This window comes from Austrofundulus limnaeus, unplaced genomic scaffold, assembly GCF_001266775.1.
Source record: "Austrofundulus limnaeus strain Quisiro unplaced genomic scaffold, Austrofundulus_limnaeus-1.0 Scaffold5, whole genome shotgun sequence".
In the NCBI taxonomy this organism is placed as follows: domain Eukaryota; kingdom Metazoa; phylum Chordata; class Actinopteri; order Cyprinodontiformes; family Rivulidae; genus Austrofundulus; species Austrofundulus limnaeus.
The window spans coordinates 2,486,321-2,497,852 of NW_013952407.1; the positions used below are offsets into that span (position 1 = coordinate 2,486,321).

General features: G+C 36.7%; 1 protein-coding gene across 1 annotated transcript in view; it reads right to left on the minus strand.

Moving 5' to 3' along the window:
- galnt18b (UDP-N-acetyl-alpha-D-galactosamine:polypeptide N-acetylgalactosaminyltransferase 18b) overlaps window positions 1-11,532 on the minus strand; it is a 99,271-nt gene that overhangs the window by 29,952 nt on the left and 57,787 nt on the right. The window contains exons 4-6 of the mRNA XM_014026943.1: window positions 10,192-10,375; window positions 7,845-8,042; window positions 7,527-7,641 (exon numbers count right to left, since the gene is read on the minus strand). Of these exons, the coding sequence (XP_013882397.1) occupies window positions 7,527-7,641; window positions 7,845-8,042; window positions 10,192-10,375 (497 nt within the window). The remainder of the gene's footprint in view (window positions 1-7,526; window positions 7,642-7,844; window positions 8,043-10,191; window positions 10,376-11,532) is intronic.

Sequence of the window (11,532 nt, forward strand, 5' to 3'; positions counted from 1 at the left end):
TGTAGTGTTCAGACTCGACATAACAGGAGGTTGTCTAACCTTTTCAGGATATACTGTAATATAGATCCTGTGTAGACTGTAATTGAGTTGGATTTATATAAGACACACTTGTGCACAAACCCAGGTCAAGATAATTATTAAAAACATWTGTATAAAATCCCATAAAATATAAAAAAGTGGACATAAAAACATTTTTATCTGGACCTGGATTAAGTTCAATATTTCCAATGACTAAAATAATATTAAACAGAAGTCTTAAATGTTGTTTCCGACTGGTTAAAACAGAGTCTGTTATATCCATGCCTTTAGCACTAATGTCTTTTGTCCACTGATGAAAAAATGAAGACAAATCGCTATCTCTACTGATGATGCTAACGCTGCTAACGCTGCTAATGCTGCTAACACGGCTAATGCTGCTAAAGCTTGGGTTATTGTATACTTCAGTATGACGTGAGATAGCGGGTTGGTGATTGTGTCATTTCGGGCGTCTCTTTCCTGGCCGAGTTTAAACAGGCTAAAGATGGAGCTGGCTATAAATGATAAGAATTCCTCCCTCTGCCCTCACACAACTGTTATAAATAACAATAATGATGGCTGGATATTGTGTTTTTTTCACTCAACATTCAGTGTTGTGTTGGGTGAAAAGTCAGCGGAGGAAAAATTTTTCTTTTTGTTTTTTCTTAACGGTAGTGATGAAAAAGAGATGTGAACATCAGCTGAATGCTCACGTTCAACAGGATCAAACCAGCTGCCCTTCTAGCTCTTCGGTCCAGACAAAAAAAATAATTAATTTTAAATAAAATAACATGCAGAAAGAAGAGCTGCTCGATGTTCTGCTCCTCAGTGCTGCGTTGCTCCTCATGAAACACCCACGAAGTTCTAACCAATCACACGCTTCCAGCCCAAAGGTCTGTGTCAGCGAGTTCAGATGGAAGTTACACAATTTATCTGCTAAGGCTGCTAACACAACTAATGTTGCTAATGCTTCATCAAACTTGCAGTTGCAGGCGGTGTTTGAGCTGCACTTCAAACTGCCAGACAACAGACACCATCCAAATTGTTTTTAATTCAAACGTTGTGTATTTAAATTCAGAATGCCATCTTCAGCAGCATTAGCAGATACTTTTGTCACAGGTTGATGACATCTAATGCTGCTAGCTTAGTTAATGCTGTGAAAGCTGCTGGCATTTAAAACTTATAATATACTCAGAAAGTGAGCTAAATAATTAAAATGCGTTCGTTTTTTTTACATTTTGCACCAAGAAAAATGTATTTTCTCTTTGAGTCAAAATTCAACGTATAAATGTTCAAAATAAAACAATTCCTTCTTGTGCGGCACTCAAATCAAAATTTGCGTCATAGGATTACAAAAATTTAGTCACACCCTTTATCCAGCATGTTTCAGTTTATTCTTAAACGTTTTAATTCTATAATTAAGATCATTTCTGCTAATATCATAAATTGTGTTGTACAGGTCAGGAAATATAACTTTCTGCAGAGTGAAGGGAAACCTGGAACACTATAAAGATTATATAAGAAGCAGCTTCAGAAACATTACCGTTAAACAGCAATAAAAACAACCTCTCTCTTTTTAGCACCTCTCAAATTCACAAATAAGTTTTATCAAATAAAAAGGTAGTGTGGTCTTAAAAGTTTAGTTATGTCAGTTCTGGAGCTCTGCCATGTTCTCCTTTGTAAGTAATAAAAATAATTTATAAAGCAATTTGAAAACGAGACAGAGTAATGGAGCCAATCTCATCTGAACAGACTGCTGCTTATTAAAGTGGGAACTTCTGTCAATATTACTGCGATTAAAACGATGTTTTACCATTTACCACCAAWCCCTGAAAATAAAAAGTCTTCTGCTAAACACTGAAAACTGRCATTTGCTTCATATTGAATTGTGTTGATAGCCTCATTGCAGTACAAGAATCATCTTAGGATGCATGRAGATGTGATATTTTCATTTCGTACAGGAGGCCTGCATCACCATTCACATCACCTCTGTTAGACAAAAGACTTTCTCATTGATTGTGCTGCTGGTCTGAGATTACACGGTGGGAAGCCATAGATTTTCAGCTGCCCAGGGGTCATGGCGCTCAATCAGGACTGTTTTACAATTACAYCCTGAGTCTGCTGCAGCGTTTTGTTTTCACCATAAATTATAACACGGGCCTCAGGGMTTTTTTTGCACAGAAAGAAAGAAAAATTCCCTGAAACTTTACAAACTAATATAATTATACACACCTGTTTTACTGTTTTGGTGTAATATTTTTCATAATGAATCAGAACAAATGACAACAACAAATTACAAATGACTTTATTATTATTTTTATGATTACTGAGGTATAAATTTGGTATATGCTATTTCCCAGGAAATTTTATTACCCTCAGCCCACATCATGTGAAGATGAAAGCTTGCATAAATTTACTTATTTACCTTTATTTAACCAGGCAAATCCCATTGAGAGGTCTGGGCCTGCGAGCAGCCTAACATGCATGTTTTTGTACTACAGGAGAAAATGCGTGCAAACTGAGGAGTAAATGAAACTCCACCAGGTTCAAACCGGGACTCGAACCTAGAACTTGTTTGCTGTGGGGCAATAGTAACCACTAAGCCATTATGATGCCCTAAAGTAAATAAAAGTTTATAACCACTGTCACAGTTTATATCTGTGAACATATTGCTATGGTGCTAAACAAAATGMTTTTTATTGCCGTGCTAGTTTATGTCTTGGTTTTGCTGTGCAGATAACTTTGTGCTGCATGGTAAAAAAAGCTGAGCTGAGTGATAACACATTCTTTGAACAAAATGAAACATATCTAATAAAAAAACTCATTGATTTTCTGATTTTAAGGACCTGCAATATAAATGTTTTGACCCAGTCTTTCTTTAATGACATTGAAACAAGCATTACTGATGATTATGCAGGACAGTATGGGTAGACTACTGATCTGCAGTCTGTTCCAGATGAGAATAAAAATGTATTGGCCACAGTATACAAATCAGAGCGAAGAAACTGCTGCTTTCCAGCTGATTTAACAAGTGTAGTTTTCACCAGACAATATTTAACTGATAATGTCACAAACAATCTAAGCACAAGACTGTTCCAGATACATGATGATGGCGAAAATCTTATTATTTATTTCATTTAATTAGCCTCCTTCTTGTGTCTTAATTGAAACCAGCAGCTGATAAGACTTACCAACGCTGCAGTCTGTTCGATCGACAAGAAACTTCTGAACAAAGTGATCCACTGATTTACTAAGGGTGTATTCACACCAGAAGAGAACCGCACCAGAGTTCATTCTGAAGRGGACTGAGACCACCTCAAAGTGTGTCTCGGTCCAGTTGTTTGGTCWGCACCAGGGTTTGCATGAGTSTATTCACACCTAAARACAAGGTCCGGACCAACACGGGAAAGAAACTCAGATGTATCAGGTGTGAACACACCCTTAAAGTCACTAAAAGTCTAAAAAGGATGTTTTTAAAGTTCACAAAACAGCAACAACTGCATCATTTAAAGTTAGTTATTAAAGAAGCCCTGATTAGTAGAAAAATAGCACATTTCTACTTAGTATAAATGTATTTAAAATAATTAGAGAACAACTAATACTTTTTTAGAGATGACATAATTTAAATAATTGGCAAGTCCTTGCAATTGCACAAAGTCGTGATTAATCACAATAAAACTTGATTGTGTTTATAGACTAAAAATGACGAATGTAATTGAAACCTTCAGTATCAGAGTTGATGAAGATCTGAGTGTAATTTATTGCGTACTCCATTTGCACRTTCCACATTTAAAACTCTGAGACCYCTTTGCTCACACTGAAAACAAACTGCCTGCTGAAAACTTGGCAGAAATTGGCTGGGTAAATAATTATTCGGACAGTAATGGTGTTTTATTGCACTTCTATGAARAATGTGCACACGGAGCTCCTGCATAATTGTTTTTTTTATAGCCCTCGGTGATGCTCAGTCTTCAACGCAACCTTGCTGGTTGAGAAAGATACTCGTTTTGGTCCTCGTTTGATGCATTGTTCCATACTGGCTTCAGAAGAGCAATATCAAGTATTTACAGTTGTTTTGGGAAATCGCTCGACTGATAATTCTGTTTTGGGGTTCTTGCTGTAATTTGCTGTGTATTCTCCACAGTCTGACTTGATGAAAGACCACAGAGGAACCTGCATATTAGATTTGCAGCACATTCATCTCAGGAAACAATTGAACATAGTGTTATGTAAAACCCAAACAGGACAAATTTAGACTGGGAATCAGCCGCTACAATCCAATTTATCCTGGACACTGATCACACATATCAGGATTCAATTTCAGCTTATTATTGCAGGAAACCATCCTCATAACTTCCCTGTATTCATTGGATCGATTTGAGACTCTCAGGATGTTTATTCCTTCTGGAGCATAATAACACTGGGCTTCCAGTGTTCCCAGTGGGTATCCTGTTTACAGATAATGGCAGACTTTCTTGCTCTGGTGGGAATAAAAATCTGAAGCTCAATCATCATCTAGTCAATTTWAAAAAGGTATGAGTTTCTACTTTTTTGTTGTTTTTTGTATTTATTTTCCTTGCTATATGCATCTTCAGGAATAAACTTAGTTTTTCATTTTAATTCATTTCATTTTTTGCAATAAATCAGCCGATCTTTACTTTAGCCGGTATGCTAAGTGGAACTTAAACACCAAATGTAAAAATGCAATTTGCTGTCATTGATTCTGGTTCATTATTTCGTAGTTTTGTTTTGGTTTGATCGTTTTCAMATTTCAGCTTGTAGAATATTTTACCCATCATCACCTTAGTGTYGATGTTTAAAATTTATTACCTGTGAAACACTCATGGGACTAGAATTACATCCAACTAACATGTTTTAAGCTTTTTGAATTATACATAGAAATGCAAAAACCTCCTTCCTTTTGTTTGCATTTGCATTAAGTGTGGAATGTTTGCATGTCAAACAGTTCAGCACAAATAATAATAAAAAAAACAACAACTTCACTTGCTGCATTACGGTGATCTGTTATATATTCTGAGATTGAAAGGAGCTGTTTWACAAAAATGGTTTTGTAAATGTGGTTTTTTGAACTTTAATGGCAATATGGTAAAGCTAAAATACTAGTATTTTTTTGAAGCAGGTTGTGGGTTTTCTATTTTCCAGCACAATTTGTAGTTTCTGTTCTTTTAAGTTGAAGGATGTCCACCTGATAAAGCTGTAGCAAGAGCACGGTGACTAAATGTGAACAGAAATCAGGAATTCAGTTCATCCTCTTACTCCTGAAGGTCTTTAAAGTCACAGCCAAGGCCTGGAGCTGCTGGCCTGCTTTAAGTGCATCTCTGAGGATACGTCAACAGTCTGTCTGTGTGCTGGCAGGTGGTTTGGAGGTGTGTGTGTGTGTGTGTGGGGGGGGGGGGGGGGGGGGGGGCACGGCCAATGTGCCACAGGCAGGCAGACAGAGCCCGCTGCTGCTCTATGGGATTTCTAATATGCGGACAAGACAGAGTTCTGCGGTCTTGGAGCTTTCAGTTTGCTGTGTTACAGTGAGTTAAAGTCACAACAGAACTCTAATAAACTCCAGTTTTATCTGAGCAAGGATTGAGCTTCTTCAGTCCAGCTTCACAAAATCAGTGAACGACAGAGCAGAAATCGTACCAAGTAAACTACAGAGTAAAACTGAACTTTAATCAGCAGAGGGCTACGTTTGGTTTCAGGGGGCTGTYATGGCTTTATTGCAGCAATCAAAAGGTCACTTATTGATTTGGGAAAAAAAATTCCATTAAAGTTTTTTCTTCTTTTTRCTATGAGGTATTTGTAGCATATTTAGAAAGCTTCGTCAAAAAGAGTTTTTGGAAAACAGTCCTGTCGTTTTATAACAAGCCTATAATCTGCAAACTGTTGCTTCTGACAGAACGTTAAAACGTCAGCTCATGATCAAAATTTATATTCTTTTCTTTAAGAAACATGGCTTTTTTAGTCTGGCTCTGCCAGTARAAACACTGTTTTGGCTAAATAAAACTTGAGGTTTATTTCAAGTTGTTATTTTCATGTGAGGACATTGAGAACTGCACAGAGACTCAACGTGATGCTTTAACCTGGTTCATATTAGAACTAATGTGATAGCTGTAGGCCTCTGTTCAATAAAGCCAGCAATGTTCCCGGCCATAAAGCTGTGAATAAGGACATGATTGTGTCAGACAGTTTTAAAAATAAGTTAATTCTGGAGAGAAATAGAAAATAATGTTTTCTTGTCACTGGTTAGAAAAGATATTTATCGACATTTGGAGTCTTGTTATAAATTTGCTTCTTTCAGTAATTTCTAGTGCGTGTGTAGCTGAAGAAGAAAAGTTCCTCACATCTTGCTGTTATTGAACAGGCTGTTGGCTCCTCTAATGATCTATCTGCAGTTTGTGTGTGCTATCATTAGCAATTCCTAAGGAGGGTAGTTCTCACTCTGACCCATCTGCTTGTCGTACTGTTGAACTGAACATATGCCAAGTAATTTTCTGCTTATAGACAGAGCTGMTGCTGGACAAATTATTACAGTACAGTGAAAAAAATACATAAAGTGCATTTTTTGGCAGCGTTTTAAATGCATCTAGGTTAATTTCCTCAGTTTAACTCATCCGTTTTTGATAATTTCCACCGTGCAATTCCCAAAACTCTTTGGGATAAACCTGGTTATTGACCATCCAAGCTGGTTGTCCTCATTCATGAATGAAAACAACAGTTTTATTAGAAGGGAACTACACACGTTTTTATGACTAAAACATATAGTGATCATGCATTGAGGTAAGATTTTGTACAGTGTTATTTAGCTATAAAAATATGCTGATATTTGCAGGGATTTTTTCTGCTTTCTCACCATTTTCACATAAAGTTTCTGCCTAAATTTCATGTTGCTGAGGCAATGCTGATGCATATTAGGCTTTTAAACTGTTGATGGCTGGATGTGCACTCACAGCTAATTCAGAACAGTGGGGGTCTCTTATCAGGTCACTGAGCTGACAAATCAGAGCGCAGTGGGATTTTTTTTGAAGGACTTTCCTCACCAGCTTCTCTCTCACATGAAATGAAAATCCTGAAGCAAGAAGGATTGACAAGGACTCTAAGGTGGAATTATTTTCTGACTTAGTGGATGAATTACAAACCAGTTTTAAAGGTTTGGAACTGAGCAAAAGAAATGAGGAGCGGAGTGCTGTWGTTTTAAATGACTCAATTACTGGAGCAATCTGAAAAAAGATGATTAGTTCACTGAAAAAAAAGGTAATTTGTCAAACTGTCGAGGCTGCAAATCTCTTAAAACACTGCAACTACTGTATATCCAACTTCCTATACACGGCACACAATGTTTAAGTCACATTATTTTTCTCCAGTGAGTTTATGTAAAATATTAGCTTTTCATGTCCTTCATCCTACAAACATCAAGTGTTGTTATCTCCTAAAGCTGCTCACATGTGACCTGAATGAACATTAGAGTTCATGGCCTGAGGCATGACGTCATCACTCACCCTGATGCCCAGTTCCACATTTTCTCCCCCGTACACCTCCATGCCTTCATCTAGCAGACCGATCTCCTCAAAGTACAGCCTGTCCACCACAAAACAGCCAATCAGAGCCGGGCTCCTGGAAGATTTCAGAAGATGAATGTTAGCTTTGTTTATTTTTTCAGTTTCTATAGTGACGACAAGGGCAACGGAAAAAACAATATGTGACGGTGCACAATATGACTCGCTCATACAGCTGCAGAAATGGCCTTTTTTGCAGGCTGACATTTGTCAAGAGATTAATGCCAGATACCAATTAGGCTCAGAGTTGTGTTTACTTACTGAATAGGTGCACTTTTGTTGCTCTTGTGCCACCAGGACTTGGGGGGATTGAGGTAGCGGCACCACAGCTCCCAGTCAAAGCCCTGAGAGGACAGCGGATACTCTTCGATCTCGAACGTGTCGTATTTGATGTTGTCGAATGATGGGGATATTATGCGAGTTCTGTCCTCTTTTATTCTCTGCAGAATGGGTTCAGCCCTAAAAAAGGGAGAGAAATGCAGTTTTTTTTTGCTGTATATGTTTAAACTCACAGGTTTCCTCCACTGCCCTTTAGTTGTGCTTGATGATTGATGGGGAAACTGTTACTTTCATCAAAACATGAGGCAGTAAATGATATTTACTCACATACAGCTCAGTTACAGAGAATTACATTAACTTTATTATTACTGCTAAAGAAATTGGTGCTTGTTTTGTTTCATTAGATCTATAAGGAAATGAGACAGCTGTTTCAAACAAATGTTATGTTCTCTTTAAACCAAACCCACACATTAAAATCAGAATATGGACGTTTTGATTTGTGTCTTTGATTTAGTGTTAAAGGTAAAATAACCAAGTGTGAGCATGTTCAGGTTTTTAAATTGCTGGGTACTCTGGTTTCCCCACCGCTAAAAACTTGTACAATAGGTTGCCTTAAGGCCCAGGCCTCCCTTGAAAAAGAGATCTGAGATCTCAACGGGACTTTCCTGGTTAAATAACAATAAATAAAATAAAACAAAACCACTTGAATTACATCATCTAATATAGGACGGGACAGCAAATGAATCATAAAATGTCTGAATGAGAAGCATATTCATTTCTGAAAAAGGAACAAAAAGTTGTTGGAAGACCACAAATGTAGAAGGAGGCAACTTTTTTACAATATTCAGTAAAAAATGTGGAACAGAAAAAAATAAAACAATTTGAGGTCACAATTATGTCACCCATTGGAATAAACAGATTTAATGGAACTGCAGCTGCTCTTTAAAGCAGTCAGGGYAAACCATGTTTTATAGAAAGGTCCCAAAGGTCAATCCTTTTTCGTGAACGGTTCAGAATTTTAATGAATATACAGCATCAAAACATATTTAAATTTACAACTTAGCATTTTGAAGGGAAAGTCTCATTTTCTCTTTTAGATAAGAGCAATTTTTCCAATTTATTGCTTCAACAGCACATTTGAWAATTATTCATATTGTCTTAGCTTGGTACAATGTTTTTCTTTTTAATATAGTTATGATTATACAGGTATGAAAAACTGGTAAGATATTTTCTTTCCGAAATAAATGAGGGAAAATGATGAAAAAATAAATAAATAGTAAAGACAAAAAAGAGAGAGATAAAAAACAAGGAACAGAATAGCTCAACCCAATGTTCAGAGCAAAGAATTTCACAGAAATCAAAGAAAAAACTGAATTACAAATGAGAGTAACATCAGTTAACACGAGCCGAGCAGCAGGCTGAAGGAAGATGAACATAAACTTCTGCTCTTTTTTGCAACAAATCAACAAAAAGCTTGCATAATGAGCCATGCACCCTTGCGTGGAGATAATGAAAAGGGAGACACAGTTGTAGAAATAAAGAATGGTTGCTTTCCTTAACAACAATTGAAAGCCTAAGTGGCTATTACCTGTGTGTCAGAACATTAGAACAACCTCTGCACACATTTTCTGTTGTCTGTCAGCTAAACTGCCATTATATTACAGATAGTTTTCTGAAGGAATATGGAAAAGCGTAATGTCAATCTATACAAATTGTTGCTTGAGTTGATGTTTTAATTTTTAATTTTTTGTGTAAATTACTTTAGTTTGAACATATTCTGGGGATAATAGGGGCAGATATATGATTTCTTCTTCTTCCACTTTTTATTTTATTAGATTTTTGATTGTTTATATTTTCTCTTGTTCATAATTGTTTTGTTTTTAATGAAATGAATACATTTCTAAATAAATTTAAAAAAATTCACAATGAACATACAGTTGTTAGCAAAAAATCCTATTCCCTTTTAGCTCTTTGTTTGGGATATTAGGGCCAATCAATCTTTTGAAAAAATAACAAATTCATCACATGTTTTGTACAGTTCCTAATAAAATAAATCTTGAATAATTGGAATACAGCTGCACTTTGTTACACTAACATTTTGAGAGTTCAAACTACTGAGGTTCTTAATTAAAGTGTAATATATTCTTGTTCGTTGTGAATACAAGCACTCTTAATTAAAAATCTAACTTTGCAAGGTTGTGTTTAAAAATAAAATAGATTTCTCAAACAGCCCCCCTCCTTCACCCTGCACAGATCAAATGACTCAAGAGCCAGCGTTCATCTATTGCGCCTTGCTAATTTTACTTCTCCGTGCTGGTGAGTGACTCACCAGCCGACGTTGAACTCAACGTGGGCATCAAACAGGGCAACAACCGGGGCAGTGGCGGCCCTCCATCCACTCACTCTGGACCGGATCAAACCCTCCTGCTTGGCATGCCGCACCATCTTAATGAATCCTGGACGTTGGCTGTTAGTCTCTGACACGAAACCCTGCAGTTTCTCCTTAAGCTCATCTAGAAGAAAATAAAATAAAAAACACATAAACACACATGCATTTCTCATCAAGAGCTAAAAGGTTTTGGAGGAACCCATTTGTGAGTGATGTGAAAGTTGCCTCTAGGAAAATTTCCACCCACACGACTTTGCCATGTCCTCCTCCACTGGGCAGTATTTCTGTGGTCAGAGGCCAAAGAAAGAGATGCTTCACTGCTTTGATCAGTGAACCAAAGAGGCTGCAGCCCGAGCCAGCTCTGCAGACCTGACATGAGGCCGAACAGTCGGAACGTTGTACGGCAATATTGAAGACTGAAAACAAAGAGAACGTTTGTCTCCAAAGATTAACTTCATTGTTATTTGAGATTTATATCATTTGATGAGTCATCACACGCTGCTGGACAAGAGTTGGTGTCACTTGGTTTTGTTTGTCACAGCCTTTCTGCCATTTTTCTCAGAAATGTAATGACTTACAACTGTAAAAATCAAGAGCTTTTTTCTATTCTTGAGTTATAAAAAAAAAGGTCAAGAATGGTCATAAACCTATTGATTCAAAGATTATTGTAAAATATCAGTGTGTGGCACCATTAGGTTACAAGTCTCTATTGAAGTGTGACTCAAATAAAGCAATCATGTTCAGATGAGCCTTTGAATATTTGAGATCAGGTTGCTTCATGTTGTGTTTAACTGTAAGAAARGGCAGGATATTATTCGACTGCATCCCAAGATAAGAATATATTAGAATAAATCACTTTTATTTATAGCCCTTTCTCAGTATTTAGTGGAACAGATTTTGTATTTTGCAGACCTATGACCATAGTTCAGTTARCATTTTTCACACAAAATTACAACCCATGCTACTGTGACCCACAGCTGTGTAATAACACATCATATATATTATGTTGTGACCACACTGATCATGCAGTCAGGTGTTTTGAACACTATTGCGTGGTCATTTTGTTAATATATGTAAAATTAACTGAGTTATTACCATTTTCTTGTGTTAAGATCATAAGTTGATTAGTTTTTGATGTAAACGCAGTCATAACTTTATGAAAGTTTCATTAAAATTTGRTCAGTGATTTATGAGATATTTCTCTACTGGCACAGACCAACAAATATGATCACACACACACACACACACACACACACACACACACACACACACACACACACA